General features: G+C 35.2%; 1 protein-coding gene across 5 annotated transcripts in view; it reads left to right on the forward strand.

Moving 5' to 3' along the window:
* Positions 1-18,578, forward strand: part of Gpc5 (glypican 5) — a 1,110,053-nt gene that overhangs the window by 357,965 nt on the left and 733,510 nt on the right. For all 5 annotated transcript variants that reach the window (XR_012907933.1, XM_075949575.1, XM_075949572.1 and 2 more), the window contains exon 6: positions 6,323-6,443. Coding sequence is in view for 4 of the 5 variants with exons in the window: in XM_075949575.1 (XP_075805690.1) it covers positions 6,323-6,443 (121 nt within the window). In the remaining variant the exon portion in view is untranslated. The remainder of the gene's footprint in view (positions 1-6,322; positions 6,444-18,578) is intronic.

Here is an 18,578-nt window from a genome sequence, read left to right on the forward strand (position 1 = left end):
GGATGACTGTAAGTTAGATTTATAACTTGCGTTTTCAAACTAACGTGAAGTATTTATAAACTCCTTTATAATCGATGTATGTATAGTCCTGTTTAAAGTTTTTGTCAGCTTGCGGCTGACTCCAAGTTGTCCAGATGCTTCCTGTGTTGAAATATCTTCTTTCTGGTTCACACGACTGCTTATTTTACAAACTGTTTTGAAATTGCTTACCTGTGGTTCTCTTGGCTACCCTGGCAAGCAGCAATGCATGCCTTGCCAGACAAAGTGAGCCTGAAGACTGATTTATGTACATTTTTAAAAATGAATTCATGGTTTCTGAGTCTTTTTAAAATGTCCATTTCTTAATTAGCTTATTGAAGTGGTAAATTGAAAATAAGTAAAGCATACATTGGCTTTAAAAATAATATTAATTATAACCATTTCAATCATATCACAAAATATCATACCTATAAGAGAAATTAGTTATTTATAAATAATGATATCGAACATATTCACAATTAATTATATTTATTCTGACTTTAGTAAAACCATAGATACAATTTATTTTTTAAACATAAATGTATAGTTATACAGCTAAATAAATTGCCAATAGTCTGAAAATGATTCTGTCTTCACAATTGAAGTGAATATGTAAAATCTTGAGGAGTTTAATCATTGCAAATTGACTCTACATTGTCTAAAGTTCTGTGAGCCTCAATCTACTGTGAAAGGTTATTCCCATAAATCTGGCTCATAAAGTCAGTCATAGGAATTATTTCTAGACTGAGGTTTCAACAATTAGAACTTTCTAGATAGAGAAAATTGTATAGCACAAGTGTCCACATAACGGCCCTTAGCTTCGGTGATTAGTGAAACTCAAGAGCATATGCAGGGTTTTCTTGAAGAAAATCACCAGTATTTACATCACAGTTCCTACCAGATATAGAAAGAGAAGCAAGAAAGAGTTCAAAAGTAATTTACTCTTTGTCAAGGAACTCACTGATGAATACTTACAGTGTACTTTATAGCCTGTGTTCCCACCCAGGTTTGCAGACAGCAGCACATTTGCTGGACCCACTGCAAAACCAGCCTTCTATCTTTCAGCATTTCTGAGACTCAGAATTCTAGACATGAAAGGAATATAAAATCACAAAATCAGCCATGCAAAAATTTATTGGACACAGCAAAAAACAGTAGCAGCAATTGGGTTTCCACTATTGGTTTTTGACTTCTGGTACGTGCTACATCTTTGGTAAAGATAAACATCTGATGGGGTACATTGCACATCAGGATAATATTGTGTCTTCCCTCCTGTACCAGCAAACTTGGGGAAGACAGCTAGGATGGATCATTTTAAGTTGTTTGCAATCCAGTGTCTGATTCTGTTATTTTTCCCTGAAACTGTATAAGTGTTCATGAAAATATTATAATTCTGCCATGAATCTGAGTCAAATTATATGGCATTCTACAAAATTAGTATCTACCAGTCAGTTGTTATGACATTGGTTTCATTGGAATTGCAGGTTAAAACAGTAATCAAAGTCAATACTTCTTAATTATTTCTTTAAATCTGGCTCATAAAGTCAGCCATGCTCACAACAACTGTATATAGGCTTACCAGCATCTCTTCCGTGTTATAACTGCCCAACACAGAAAGACTGAAATCATCTTAGTCAACAGCTATTCTTTTGCAGTGTCTTAATGTGTGTGTATGTGTGCGTATGGGTATGTATATGTTTTTATGTGTATGTGGATATGTGTGTATATTGTGTGTGTGTTAGTGTTTGTATGTATGTGTTTGTATTGTGCATTTCCTTGCCTTTGTCTTGTGATGAGAACAAGTTATTCTTAGGAGTGAATATTCCTGTACACGATTAGCATCCATTATCAGTTCTTCTGAGAAGAAATAAGCACACGTGTTAGGGCTTAACTTTTATATTTAAAAAATTCCCTTTCTTCTATTTTTTACATGAAATATTAACAATTTTTCAAATAAAAAAATCTATGGAAATTCTTTGTTTAATAATTAGTCTCACACTCAGAAGTAAAAAGAATAATGATCTATAGAAATTCCATAAGGTAAGTAAAACACATTTGTTAGGAAGAATTTTATTTAATTTAGAAATCATATCTGTGTACACAAATTTAAGTCAACTGGGAGTAGGTTTGTAAAGCCAACTAGAATCTTCAGTCATTTAATGATGCTGGGAGTATTTTTTTTTTACTTAAGTATGTATGGCAAGATGTCAGAAATGAAACTAAGTAATAAAAGGGCCAGACTGAAAGGAGAGGGGGTAGGAGAGGACAGAAAAATATGGGGTAAATATGTTTATCACAGTCTCATGTACAATGAATATGTATAATCCTGAAAACATTTATATACACACAGAGATGTAATGCCTGCGTATTGTTTATTTAACACGTAGTTTAACTAAAATTATTTTCTTCAACAAATACTGTAAGAAATAACCAAGAAATTGAATATTAATATTGTTACATCAAAAATATGTTCATATAATTTATAGTAAAGTTTCTTAATCTCACTTTTTATATCAATGTTTTTTATTTTAATAAGCACTCCTGATTAATTGAGAAACAATAAAGAAGCCATATGCTGTTGTTTTTCTAGGGTGCCTTTGAAAGTGGCACAAACAGAAATTTATTAATGATTGATTGCTTTTCAAAATACATTAAATCATAAAATATAATCTGTATCATCTTTTATTTGAGGCTGTGGGACTTGTCAATCTTTTCTAGTATAGTTATGATTTATTCATTTTGATTGTATACTGGCTGCCTTTGTTCAATAAATATTAGCACACACAATAAATTGCAGCATATAAAAAGGAAACATAATACAATGATGAGAATGAATGAATCATAACAACACTAGAAAAGATTGACAAGTGACACAATCAGAGTTCTAGTTAACTTGTGTTTTTGCTAACACTTGATATCCCTCATCTTTTCACTTGAACCATTTTAATATGCACATTAGACTACATCAGAGTGTCATTACTCTTATAAAACAAGAAAAAGTAAGTTTTCAATAAATCATATTCCACTTTAATTTTTAATATCATTTAAATGTTGTTACTATCCAAACAGTAATAAAAGGAGGTAACTCACATATTTAAGAACAGAGTAGCTGAATTTATGATCCTATAACTGGCCTTGTATAGTTAGTTAACGGTGTCATAAGCTGTAGTAATAAAAACACCAAAAAGCAAGCAGTTTCTCAGGTTAACACCAAGTCCCATCATTAGTGTGTGTTAAAATACTTTCTGGTCTGACTAGGAGCGAAAGTGAGAGGAGAAGAAGCCATGAGTGACAGTCTGAGGAAGACTTGGCAAGGGCTCCCTGAGGATCCTAGATTAAATTTAGCCATTAGAGGTCTAGGTTTTCAAACGTTGGACCTGCCTTCCCTTCCTGCCTCTCTCGGTAACTAAGGGCCACATAAAGAAATAGATGTTTTACTGAAACAGCAGATAACTTTATACTTCTAGACTTCCTGTTTTTTGAGATCAATTAAGCCCAAACTCATGAACACCAAACAAAATTTTAATTGTGAATTGACTGTCCCCACATCGAGTAGCTAAAGAAATGTGTGAATCACAAATATAATGTTATACATTTTGTTTTTTGCTATGGTTGGTGGTTGGACCAGGGTAAACAGAGCCAGTAAGTGAGGCAGACTAAATTCTCATGCAATAGCCAACTTTATTCAGAGCATCAGACGATTTGTACCCTGAGAGTTAAGAGGAGTCACTATGTACAAAGGCAAAGTTGCACACGACAAAGCATTTTTTTCCATAGAGGCAGATAACCAAATGGCAATAGCCAGCTGTAATGAATAATCTGAAGTCAGTTCACTCCTATCTTGTTCCTCACACTGAGGAGGGGCAAGAAAACATATCCTGAGGACAATTCTACATTTTGAAGAAACAGAAGTCACAAGACTCTTGTCTTGTGTTATTAGAGATTTCTCACAAGCACTCAGAATTCTCCTTACAGGACTTTATTCTTGGACCATGTTCTGATGATATTTATTTACCCACATTATTCATCATCTCTATAGATTTTCAGCGCATTAATCAAGGAGCCAACTATGTAATGTGCTTTTAACATTGTGACAATGGTATATACTTGGCCATGCTACCGAAGATCAAGGTTAATTTACTCCTTGGTAGTTAAGAATAGGAAGCATTCACAACATAAGTGATCTCAATTTCCTTCTGCTCCTTCCTTCTGGCATATATCTCCCATGGATCCTGGAAAACCACCCCATAGTCCTGTTGTGGCTGCACACACACAAAAAAGGGTGAATTTTGGTGTAGGCAGAGTCTCCTCTTTCTTTTTCTAGCTTCTCGGATCAGAATAATCACACAGAAACTATTAATTACAACACTGTTTGACCAATGATTCAGGCATATTTCTAACTAACTCTTACATCTTAAATTTACCCATTTCTATTAATATGTAAATCGCCATGAGGTTGTGGCCTACCACTAAAGTTCTGGCTGGCAGATGGCATCTTTCTCCTTCAGCAACTATCTGGCATCTCCTTGACTCTGCCTACTTTCTCTTTATATATCAGTTTGGATTTCTTGCCTGGCTTAACTCTAATAAGCCACTGGCTGAAACAGATTCATTAGTAACCAATGGTAATAAAACAAATTCATAGTATACAGAGGGGAATCCCACATCATTCTGAACTGTTTTGAAAATATCAAGATTTAAACAACTGCCTGTCACAGTTTTAATAATATACTTTATTAATATTATACTATTAATATACATAATATTAATATCATGAAAATGAGCTAGTATGTCAAATACAATGTCAAAGTTTCTATTATTTAATTTTTATTTAAAATTGTCAATCCTCATTTTGAAATGGATATTCCTTAAACTTACTTAATATGGCTCTGCTCATAAAAGTGTAACCCAATTCCATTGTTTCAGAAATAATTGTTTTTACCTCACTAGGAATTTTTAGGGAAAGGCATGTTAACAGTTGGCACAAACTCTTCAAGGTGAAGAGGGGAAAATCACATTAAAACAATGTGACATCACTGTGGATAGCTTTCTTTGTGTCATAATGAGAAAAAAAGAAGAGTTACTATAGGAGACTTTACTGACAGAGAATGGAATCTCCCAGCAGTAGCTGGTACCTCCACCTGGTGGAAGAGACCTTAGTACATAAACTTTTTTTTTTTCATTTTCCTATTAAGAATGTTATCCTTTGCTCCAGAAATCTCATGACCCATTACATTAAAATCCAGTCTTACTTAATATCTCCTGGCTTAGAAGCTCACTTAATATTTCTTCTTCCCTGCTTTCCCCCAAATTTCTGAATCCAGACAGACTTCCCATATTTTCAGCGTGCATCACCTTGTCTTTAGCGCTGCTGTGTGCAATGCTTCTTTGTTACTCCACAGTGATGAAAGTGGCTGCTCATGTGACTTACAGAGCTACAGGATACTGTCTGAAAACAAGTGCAATTATGTGGCTGAATTCTACTAGGTAACTTTGAAATCTAGCAAAATATAATGAATGAATTTGTCAATGAATGACTTAATTGGCATTGGCGTTTTCTATTTCCAGTTGGTAATGATCATTTGAGGATAGGAATTACACCCTCTTTCAGTTAGTCTATTAGTACAGAATGGTGACTAGAGTAGGAACTGATACATTTTTGGGACGTATAAATTTAAATATTTTCATGAATAGTAAGTTGATATTATATTATTGCCATTTGGTGAAGGTAGCAGACATTCTAGTACCATTTACTGCCTGTGGCAACATCCTGTTACTAATGAGTGTAACTTACTGAAACTGTATTATTTCCTCTACCTACAAAAGATTTTGTGGATTTTATGTCATTATAAATTTAATAATTTTGGCTTGTCTTTCTCAATGAATGTATGTGTGTTTGTCTATATATACAATCTTATCTAAATACTTTATAAAATAAATTGATGCAGATAATGAGACAATGTTAGGTATAGACATGTGTAATTGAGCCAGAATTCATTCTCTCTCTCTCTCTCTCTCTCTCTCTCTCTCTCTCTCTCTCTCTCTCTGTCTCTGTCTGTCTCTGTCTCTCTCTCTCTCACACACACACACTTTTTTTTATCATGTTATATACAGTTAAAATCTATTTTTTTTTCTGTTTTCACTGAGAGCATTTCACCTCAGCAGAATGGTGATAAAGTTTTTCTATCTGTATTTTGAGAAGCACAGCCGTGGTGTCTGTTCTGAGAAAAAATGGTTCAAGCAGCTCTGAAGGTTGCCTCTGACCAGGTTCCCATGTAATAACTCTTTCCTTTCACTCCGGCAGCTATGCTCATCGTGTGGTTGGCAACGGGATGAAAGCCCAGTCTGGAAACCCCGAAGTCAGAGTCAGAGGAACTGACCCTGTGATAAACCAGATCGTTGATAAGCTGAAGCATGTTATCCAGGTAAGTGCCGGCTTGATTCTTATGGATATATTCAACTGTAAAGGCAGTATGGTTACTTTTAACCTATTTGATAACTTTACTAATTATATCTAATATCCTCCTAAATTGATCTTTGGAAAAATTTATTTTTATCTGGAGTTTCAGAAATACTTTGTTGAACCATCACCATTTAAAGTCAATTCCAATGGTTTGGTGGAAAATCTGTGTCTTTGAACAACAAGCCTTTGCTTTTATCATTTCAACTGTGAACTTCTTAGGGTATAATCATCTTCAGTAAAGAATCTATAAGCCTAGGAACTTATGACTACTAAAGGAACCAATATCAGACCACAAAAGTCAGAACTGCCATTCATATAACTATACAAACTTTGTCAAGAAAGTGGCACTATCAAAAGACCATAAGTAAATAATCTGCATTTCTGGTGTATTTCACATTTTAGATATTATGTGTGTAATCACCCTAGTGGGTGTTCATTAAATATTTCTGTTTGATCTTTTATGTCATATACATTGTTGTTTTAATATGTAGTATATGAACCATTTCAGATAATTATTCAAAAATATTTCATTGAAACTGTTTATTAGTTGGAATAATACATTACATATTGTAAATATCACCTTTATCCCACATTTAGTACTATTTGGTGTAGGAAGGACTATTTCTTAAGTTGTTAGTTATTATGTAACAATTTATGTGTGTATGTACATCTTCATTCATCTTCATTTGAAACCCTGCTGAACCTAATATGTGTATAGCGGTTGTTTATTACCTAGGTAAGTGCACAAACCCAAGAACATACACGGAAAAGAATAGTTAGATCTCCAATCTACAGAGGTTCTTAAAGTCCTGTGGAGAAGGCCTTCCTGATCTGTTGTCCCACAGTAAGCTGCATCCTTGTTACAGAGATATCAAAGCTACATCCTTTTCAAGGTATCGCAGGGAAATGATCCTACTTTTTATTTATTTATTTATTTATTTATTTATTTATTTATTTTTATTGAGAAAAGGAAAAAAAAGTTTCCCCCTCCTCCCAGCCTCCCATTTCCCTCCCCCTCCTCCCACCCTTGTCCCCCTCCCCCCACTCCTCTCCCCCTCCCTCTCCAGTCCAATGAGCAGTCAGGGTTCCCTGCCCTGTGGAAAGTCCAAGGTCCTCCCCCCTCCGTCCATACCTAGGAAGGTGAACATCCAAACTGGCTAGGCTCCCACAAAGCCAGAACATGAAGTAGGATCAAAACCCTGTGCCATTGTCCTTGGCTTCTCATCATCCCTCATTGTTCGCCGTGTTCATCCTACTTTTTAAGCTCCTGTTCAGATTGCATACCATTCTTTTATCTTTAGGAGCATGCAGATCTCAAATTATACAGGCTTTAGCTTCATTGTAGAATTACAAGAAAATATCAAATATATGCTGCCTTTGAGGTCTGAATTTAAAGTCTGCTGGAATCATATGGCTGGAAATTAGATTTTTGTGAAGGATCACAGAAAGTCATATCCTGAACAGGTGTCACTAACACATTAACCTTTTGCGCCTTAGAATATACTGCTTCATAAGCTGGTTCTCCTGCAGATGGAGAAAAAGTTTTTATTTTGCCAGACTTCTGACTCCTTATAATATATACGTGCCCTGAAAAGGTTGCTGGTGCTGTGCAGAACTGCAAAGGACAGTTACCAGGATCTCTAGTGTCATTTGTAAGAAAGGTTCAGGAAGGTTGCCGTCTGGTGCGAGGATTCATTACTTTGGGAGGAGTGTGGCTAAGTGAGGGCATGGACATTGCGACATAGTCACAGTCAAATCCCTAGATTTATAAGACCGTATAAATATTTGTGTAAAGTTGTTTTCATTATAATGGATTTTAGCTAAACTTGTAAGTGTGCACTCTGGAAAAATGCTACATTTTATAAGAGAGATTAATGTGCCCCTTGCCTTTTTGTCTGTGTACAAATATACAAAAATAATCACCTATACTTTTTGCCAGCAAAAATATTAGTAATAATTACCTCCATATGTTATTTCTGAAACACCTGTGTTCTTGGCTTGCTATAGCTGTGACCTCATTTTTTCTGACTTCTGCAATTAATCACTAAGCAAGCAGGCAGAGATTTTATGTTGAACTGGCTATACTTTCCCTGTTTTCACAGTTACTTTATTAAATGTATTTAATATATTTACCTTTTAAGTTCATAGTTTGAGAATAGGTTTATAAAATAGAGAGACAAGGTAGATATGGTGACTATCAGTGCCTTTGCACTCCCAGATGAGGTAATTGAATACTCAATAATAGCTGGAAAGAATTATAAAGGAACTCAACAGACTGAGAGTAAGCCTTAGTAAACCAGTGATAGTGAATGAAGAAAAAGAATGGGGAAAATTGGTGAGAACTCTGGGGCATCATCTTTAGGGCACAGAAAGCACAAGGCTGCAGCAGAATGAAGGAGCAGCAGAGACACACCTGAAGCTCGTATGGGAGAACATTAATAGGCTCTCCTCACAAGTGTATGTATGCTTTATTCCAAATGCAAGAAGAAGACATTTAAAGTGGTCAGAGGGTGACTTCATTTATATCTTATAAAAATAATTTTGTCTGAATTGTGGAAACTGGACCTCATGGAGAAAGAATCAAGGAAAATCCTACACGTTGAAGATGATAGTAATTGAGAATTGGATGATCAGCATAGATAGTTATAAGAGGTATATAGAGCCTGAGAAATATTTTGGAAATGGAATTGGTTTGCAGTTAGATTGGAACTATGGGAGAGGAAAAGAACAACGGGTCGATTAGATGGTTCTGTGGGAAAGGATATTTGCTGTAAACCCTGAAAACCTGAGTTATATGGGAAGCAAAAACATAACACAATTTTGTCCATTATTGAAGGGTTAGGTAGAATCCTGACAATGACTAGGAAGATGCTAGCAATGTGGAACATTTAGTGGTATTAGAGATGATATCAGAAGTCCCTTAGCAAATTTAGGATGTACAAGGTATCTCAATAATAGCCGAAAGAAATATTTGCCTTTCATCCTCCCTTAATACATGATATTTACTCTTACTACTTCTTTCTGTATGTTACACTGCACTCTCGTGTATATTTGCTTTCTGATAGATTTATATATTATGGACTAGGATCTGCAAATAAGAGAAAGACAACATAAGTTATAAGAGCGGATATAAAGGTACTTCTTTCTTTAGTCTATTTCTAACTCTACCATGACTTTTCTTTCTTTTTTGTTGTAAAGAGTATATGAAATTATAATTGTTAGCAAATGTATCAAATCCATTGTGGAGCCTCACTCCACAGTTTCAGAATAGCTAGCCGTTCTCACTATATAGAAGTTCATTGGGATATGTAAATTATGCTTTAGCTAACCTTGCTACATGTTTTTTAAATTTAATTTACAAGTTCTTTCCAATAAAAATTTTAATTATTGTTAAAATGAAAAATATTGTAGTCAGAAGGTGACTTGCAAAGACATTCAAGGTTTGCTAGAGAGAAAAGTTTTAGCATAAATAACATCAACCTATTTCATCATTTAGGGCAAACCCTATTTCTACGTTCTACTCTTAAATACATATTGATGCAAATAGAAATCCTTGGTTTGTTGTGTGATCGTGTGTTCCTCACAGACATCACAGGACCTCGCCGTTTCCACACCTAAAAGTCCTTCCGCATTGTGAACAGGAATCGTGAAGGAACAAGGGCATCTTACCCTGCCGCTCCTCCACCTGTGATTCTACCTGTGATTCTACCTGTGATTCTCTCCTGATACAGCCTTGCTGGGATCCCAGTACTTATCTCCCAGTGCCTCTTTGTAAAGAGTAATTTCCCAGGGGAAATTCAACTGGGGAATCTCACCATACTGTAATGTTAACTTCCTTAGATACTTGCCTCCCACTGAGATGAAAAAAAAATTAGTTCATTTCTCCAAGTGTATCTCATAGGTACAAAAATCTACAAACATTTCTTATTCAGATTTTTTCCCTAGAACTCCTTGTTCACACTGACCACTTGTTTCAGGGGAAGTTGTCAGCATGCATGTTACAGCTGTGTAACAAATGGTCTGTAACCATTAAACATCTATAATTTTAAGGAAAATGTTGGAAGAAGCTAAAATATTCACTGCTGGGTACAGTTAGCATAAAATGGATGTTTTTAATGCTTAGAAAGAAATTTGCACTCTTTCAATAAGAGATGTAAGATGAAATGGCATTCAGTTTTCCATAATCGTTTTACTGACAAACCTAATAATCACTATAATAGTGTGGAAAGTGGTGAATTTAAGTGGAATTTTATTTCCTAATTCTAACCATTCCAACTCATTTAAGAGTGCTAAGTTTCTATGAAGCATTTGCTTAATGTGTACTAAAACTTCTTCATAAAAATCTTCATGTATTAAATAAATTTTTTCTTTTAATAAAAAGGAAGTTATAATAGCTACTTAAATTGTAAAATAACCATACATTTAATAGTATATATTCCAATGATCATAGTATATCATACTATATTAAGGCATAGATGACACTTATTTTATGTAAGGAACAACTATGCTAAACAGACTCTGCCTTTTTTCACTTTTTCCTGAAATACTAATATTATGAATAGTCACTTTAAAACCATGACAGACTGAAAGAGATTCTAATTTAAATCTCAATGAATAGTTATAAAGGATAGTTTTGCACATACAAAAAAATAAGACAAGATGTTCTAAAGACACTGTTATTTCAAAGTTTCAAAATTCTAAGGACTTTTCAAGCTCTTCTCATTAAACTTAAATTAAATGCAGTACATTTCAGAAATTTTCTATTTGTTTTTAACTGTGCATTGAGTTAGTCATTTTCTTAGAACTCAAATATCAACAGATTCTGGGATTTTTCTTCCTCTGACCCATCCTGTCATGGTCTTAGAAAGTACCACCATACTGAGGCCCTTTAAACTGGATTCTACTACAGAGTAGCCATGGCCCTAGGCTTGCGGTACTCATATTCTGTAATCAGATAGTTCTTCACTTGGAATTAGCAATGCAGCAGCCATCAAAACGCAGTTAGTTAACTTAGTTTGAGAATAAGGTACTTGAAAAGCACTCGATAACTTTGAATGGCTATCTAATTCAACAATTGGCTTGTTTGAAAAAATTCAATTGAAGTCTGCTTTCTGCAGTAGAAGTAGAGGGACTCTGACTCCATTATTGGCTGTTTCACTAAAAAAAAAAATAAATCAATTGCTAGCATAAAAGAACCATTCCAATTAGTGTACAATCAACTGGAAACGAAGTCCTAAGAACTCTCTTGGAAAGTAATTAGATTATTGTTGGTCATCGTTGATTTATTTCTGATTATTTAGAGTATGCAATTGTCTTATGCAGAGAGGAGGCTAAGCCTTCTAGTCATTTCAGTAAGGCTGCTGCTGATCTTAAATTATAAGACTTGATCATTTTCCTGGCTACATTTTCTTTTTTTATATAATTGGAAAAATATCGATAATTAGAACTTTTATTTCTAATTATTTATTGCCATAGCATTTCATGCACATATATAATACCATGTGATCAAAGTTCCCCATTATCCTCACTTACCCCCAGAAAAATCTCTTCTTCTTAAGCCTCCCTTCTACATCCACATTCTTCATTTTGTGACCTACTATGCTTAATTAGAGTGTTCTACATGAGTACTGGCAGAAGATTGTTTGCATAAGTCAGGCAATGTATCCGTGCTATACTTCTGAGGAATATGGCTCTTTATCCCCTGTCAACCTGGACTGTCTGCAGCCCCCCTCGTCACGGAGGGTGTGAGATCGTATTGAACATCTCTTCCACCTGGGATAGAATGTTGATGGAACCATTCTCGGTCAGCTCTTCTGTAGATTGCCACTGCCACAGTGAGTTTCTGCACGCAATAGCCGTGTCAGAAGACAGTATTTTATAGTCTTCCATCTTTGACAATTTGCATGAGAATGGATTCCATTGGCTCTTCTTCTTGGGTATTTTGTCCCCAGTTGGTGGAGTGTTTGGGCTGGATTAGGAGATGTGACCTGGTTGGAGGAGATGTGTCACAGGGGGTGAGCCTTGAGGTTTCAGAAATTCATGGCCTCTCTCTCTCTCTCTCCTTCTCTCTCTCTCTCTCTCTCTCTCTCTCTCTCTGCCTCACAATTGCTGTCTCAACACGTAAGTTCTTAGTGCTCCAGCACCATGTCTCCTTGCCTGCTGCCATCTACTCCACCGCGATGGACATGGACTCACCCTCGGAAACTGAAAGCAAGCCCTTAAATTAAACACTTGGTTTTATAAGTTTTCTTATTAGTGATTATCTCCCTTGGCTTTTGAGCACTTCCCTATACAGCTTCTTCCTACTAATTTGTTAGCAAGCGTTCTGACTACTGTCATGTGATCTTTGTGTCTTTCCTTCTTTAATTTCTTTAAAAATTATTTTGAGATCCCACCCTATCCCCCCACCTTGTTATTCCTTTCCTCTGCTATAGAGACTCTCAAAATACCATTATAACCAAGTATTTATCTCCTTCCAACACATTTCCTCTGAGTCTCAGATAACTTCAATTTACTCTTGTACTGGAAAAGTAATATAGAGTTTCAGATTCAAGGTGGCCAAATACCCTCAATCCTAATTGATAGACCGCCTTACTCTTGTCTGCATACTTTGTGCCCTTTCTCGTTTCCCTAAGCTTGTAACTTGACTAACAGTTTAATTATACCTCATGTTGGTGACCTGCCCATCACTGCAATCCCAAATTTTCCTTCCATCTTTTAACTTGTCTGCTTCATTTACATCATGGTCATCACAGTAGCTGATACCACTACAGTTGTCTGTCTAGAACAGAGCAAGCATTTCTGATTGCTTTTAATTTGATCTAGTATGGTTGTCTATAGCAGCATCTCCAGTTTCCCCCTTACACTTTGTGCAACACATTGCGCTTGTCTCTGGTATCCTCCATTCATCTTAAGAAATTGCTAGTTATCTTTTGTGGCAGATTCCAATAGACAATTATCAGTTTGCCAGCACACTGGAAATGGCACTATATCTCTAAAAACGTTCAGAAAACAAGTGATTATGATGAAATGCAATTACCTATATTTTTTGCTAAGTATGTAAATTTGACAACAGGGCATCTCTTTTTTCAAGATATTCTAAAATTCAAATTAGTGAATTGACTATATTAACTTACAAAGAAAAGGCATAACATATTTATAAAAATCCAAACATTAAATCATGGCATTCACATGCATGGTCAGGTTTCCAAACCATGTGAATGCAGAGAGTTTTACTTAAAACTAAGTGAAGGTAACTACCCATTAACTGCTGGGTGCATGAAGGGATCAAGGAGAGTAAAGAAACTTGGAGAACCTGGAGGTGGTGGGGGTGTACAACTTTATTCCTAGCATTCAGAGGGCAGAGGCTGGTAGATCTCTGTGAGTTCAAGGCCAGCTTGGTTTACAGAGCAAGTACCAAGACATCCAAGGCTACACAAAGAAATGCTTTCTAAAAGACTAAACCAAAAAAAAAAAAACACAAAAGGAACTAGCAGAATCTATGATGAAATGAATGTGTTTTGTTGATATACTTTAGATGTAAATTTTCTGCAAAGTTCATTGTTTTGCATGTTTTCCCCCAGAGTGGCATTATCTGAAGGCTGTTGTAATGTTGAGAGGTGGAATCTAATTGAGTGATCTTTAGTTTATTGATTGAACTCCTGAAAGGACTGGTATACTGAAGCTTCTTGTCACTTGCTTTCCTAATCACAGGATAAGCCCTTTGTTTCACCATATAGTTTTCCAATATTGCCATCTAGCACTCACATTGAAGTCCTCAAAGAAATGGGTCCTTTTTATCATAGGCAGGAGCTATCAGAGCCCAAATAAACATCTTCTCTGCAGGAATCTATTATAGTAATTGCAAGATAGCTTTACAACACAATTCCCTAATTAAGAAGTTACCATGAAACACTCTTCTCTTTATATTCCACCAACTGCATGACTTAGGGTTTGGCCTACCAAAGATGGCAGGAATGAACAAATGACAGACTCATGTATAGAAAATCTGGGATCTGGTGGGCCATATACTCTGTTGGATACACTCTAACAGCAACCCTAAGAAACTCAATGCATATGTTTCACATGTGTGAATTGAGAAGGGTTTATAGTATAGAGTGGATTGAGAAGCAGAGTTACTGTATACAGATGAACAAGAAAGTGGAAATATATTTAGCTGATCTTTGTAGGAAGTCTTTTTAGGGGAGGGACCCCAGACTTTGGACATCCTGGAGGAAGAATCTGTGGTCAACATTTTTTATATATATTGTTAAGATACACACAGGGACCAAGAAATGCTTGTAGATTCCCTTAACTCTCAACTATTGGAGTCTTGAAGTGGCTGTGTTCATATCAAACAATCCATACCTACTCATTATTTCTTTGCTCCTTATATATTTGTTCATGGCCTTCTCTTCTTCCCATAGCGTTTATGCTCTGTCCACAAATACCTAGATTATTATACCCTTATGACTACTTTTAATGGCACTGCTATCATTGAATAATTTCAACATGTAAAGTTCTGTTTCACACCTGGAATTTTCATTCTCCTCTTTGCTAATCTGTTTTTGTTTCCTCTATGGGCTCTAGATAATATTCCCAGCAGCTGTGCCTGGTTATTTACTGAAATCCATAGTTCTATCACCCTCCTTTAAACTGTAGTTTTGAGGGATCGCAATACCCTGCTTTTCTAAACCATCCGCCTCCCCACCAAACCAAAGAAACCCAAGATAGCTCTTTGTGTCCACCTACACACAATTGGGTGGTGAGACGAGTTACAGATTCCCTGGAAAACTACCCTAATTTTATTCCACTTGGCTCAACATCTAGCATGCAAAAATTGTTTCTCTAATGATCATTTCCAGCACTCCGTTGCCATACATAGTTTTTTGATAGCTCATTCATACATAATCTTAGCTTTCTGCTGGTAAATGATGAGTCCATAACGCCTTACAGGTTCAATAAATTCTACTCTAACCACTTGACAGCAATTTTATGACTGTGCTCTGAAGATATAATTTGTCAGAGCCGAGCAGCTCCGGAATGTGTTCCTTGCAGTTCAGTGCCACTTAACCAGATGGCCTCCTACAGCTTAGGAGCAGTTAAGGCACCTAGGAAAGACGCTGACTTATGAGGAGAGATGGCTGCTGGGAACCAGTCAGGATATTTCTTAGGCATGGACTATGGAAGAAGAAAGATAGCTACTATGTAAAGGTCCATTAGAAGCTAAACATGAGAGTTCTGTACATTTATAATAACTATAAATATAACAAGGCTTATGAATATATTTTCTGTTTATTATGTGTTTTATACTGATGTGGTGAAACCTTAATCAGTTTCATTAGATAAAGAACAAATCATGAATTTTATTGAGTTCACATAGGAATATCAGCATGGTGGGTCAGCAAGTATTTCTGAAAATTATAACTTTGAAATTTTATAGTGTGAACTGTAGTATAAAACTAGACCTAAAGCTCATTAAACAGGAGGTAAAATTCTATTTAACTTCTTTTAATACCTCTTTTTTTTCATTTTATAAAAGTGAGCTTTTACCTGTGAAGCTCTGAATTTAGTTTTAAGATGGACATAGCAAAGCAAGTTGGTTCACTTTTGTAATCCTAGGAAATTCCTATGTTAACTTCCATACTTTATTTAATAATGAAAACATTTTAAAGCTTTTCTACAAGAATCAAACATCATGGAGGATAAATAAAATTTCTAGAAAATAAATACACTCTTAAAACATTTTAAAAACTTAGAAGAAAATATTTTTAAGAGTTTAAAGATTGCATTCCTGTATCCATTTCAATTTAGGCAGAATTTTAATTTCATAATATCCATTATAAAACATAAGTAAAATATAACTTGAATATATAAAACATTATTTGCACTTTGTTCTTGTTTATATATATATATATATGTATATATATATATTTCTAAAGAAAAGATTTTTTTATTAATTATTTTTATTTTATGTGTGTTAGTGCCAGCATGTATGCATGTATACCACATCTATGTTTGTCGGCTAGGATTCAGCGTTACATTTTTTGGATCTGTGCTTAACAAAAGATTGTGAGACATCTTGTAGGCACCAGGAACTTAACCAGGGACTCTCCCTCTGTGGTAGGGAGGAGGCCATTTGTTTGTTTCCCAGCTGCCCAGACTCCTGAGATAATCACACAGAAACCGTATTATTTACAATACTGTTTGGCCAATACCTTAAGTGTATTTCTGGCTAACTCATTCCCTAAACTAACCCATCTCTATAAATCTGTGTATCACCTCGTGGCTGTGGCTTACCTGGTAAAGTTCCATCCAGCATATATCTCAGGCAGAGGCCACATGACTTCTCTCTGAATCTGCTTTTTTCCCCTAACATTCAGTTTAGTTTTCCCAGCCTAGCTCTGTTCCCTGCACAGGCCTAAGACAGTTTCTTTATTAACCAATGGTATTCACAACATACAGAGGGAAATCCCACATTATCCCTCCATACTTATCAAGTTGCTATGCATTTCCAATTGTATTCACTTTTTTTTACAAATATGAAAATAGTACACTTAGAATTTTTAGATTGAAATATTCTTATCTGTTGAAATCATCAGTATTCTTGTTGACAATCATGTTACTCTGTTGATAAGGAAAGAAACGTAGGAATTAAAGGCATGATTTCTAAGTCAGATATTGATTTATTTTAACAAATTAAAAATTACATTAAATTATAGCAAAAATTACACTAGAAAACTAGTCTTAGATGAAAATGAAACTGGATTTTTCTGTTAAAATTTAAACAGTACATTTTTAGTATTGGTTTATTCAAGTATAATTATAACATTATCAGCAGTAAAATATGTGTTATAACTAAATCATTTTAATAATAATATCTTGATGTCTGAATATCATGTGTTTCACACTTCATCGTGGTAGACAAGAAGTGAGTTCAAAGACAACCAGATCTGTTATTCAAAGAAATCCTATATTCTCCTTAAACACAATTCATTATCAGTACTTTACTCTTATAAAAATGGTAGAGAATTTAAAATTCTGTATTACTGTGTTACAGCAATGCATTGGCCTGATAGAGATGTATTGTGTTTACCAATATTGCAAGGTATAGAAATAAGGTAAATAGAACAGTACTGTAGCAACTTTCCCTTTTCATCTCTTGTAAAGTATTGCTCATTTTTGGTCTAGATTAAGTTTTAATCTAGAGATAAATTGTCATGTTCTTTGTTCACAGCCCAGCAGTGTTTTCAAGTATTGATTGCTTAGGTCTTATGTTCCTCATTGTCATTTGTTGATCTAAACAGAGTATTAAAAGTAACAGTTAAAAGTAACAGTGTCTAAGAAGTCACTTGCCTCCCCTCCCACCTTCTCATGTGCTCCTTTCAACACTGGAAAAGGGAAAAGATTACAAAGCTGTTGGTAAGGTAGATTCTTTGTCAATCACTATTTCTCATTAAAACAATTTCTCAATAGACAAAAAGTGTTAAAATGTTTTAGGAAATATTCTTCAAGTATCTAATGTGCAGGCTCACACTCAGAAATTTATTAAACAGGTCAGAGAAAGAGAAAATTCAGTTCAATGCTGTGTGTGTGTCTGTGTGTGTGTTTGTGTGTGTGTGGTTGTGCATACCTAGCTACCCATGTACTTCCTTTCTGATATGTCACCACTGGACTGTTTAATTTGCTAAGCTCTCAACAATAACAGCAACGTTATAAGTCCTACCTGTTTCCACTCCTAACTCTCATGTGTATGTCTGAACTGTCTGCCAGGTTGGCCCTACACATCTGGTCTCAAAACATCTGGCCCACTCAGAGATTCTATTTAATGTAAATTATTTCAAGGACTATTTACTTACTTGGTTTTGAGTTACTTCAATTTTAGAAATGATTCCCATGAAATCAAGCAGAAAGATTTGGATGGAATATGCATGATACGGGGTCTCTACATGACCCCATAGAGTGGAGAAAGGACACTTGTGTTTAAATGTGATCAGGTTTGTTGTGTCCCTCCTATAAATAATTGACTGTGAATTACTTTATCATAATGAGGCTTTGGAGGAACTCCCTCAGGTTTTATTTTGGTTTTGTACAGTTG

The sequence above is a fragment of the Microtus pennsylvanicus genome, chromosome 15, assembly GCF_037038515.1.
Source record: "Microtus pennsylvanicus isolate mMicPen1 chromosome 15, mMicPen1.hap1, whole genome shotgun sequence".
Classification (NCBI taxonomy): domain Eukaryota; kingdom Metazoa; phylum Chordata; class Mammalia; order Rodentia; family Cricetidae; genus Microtus; species Microtus pennsylvanicus.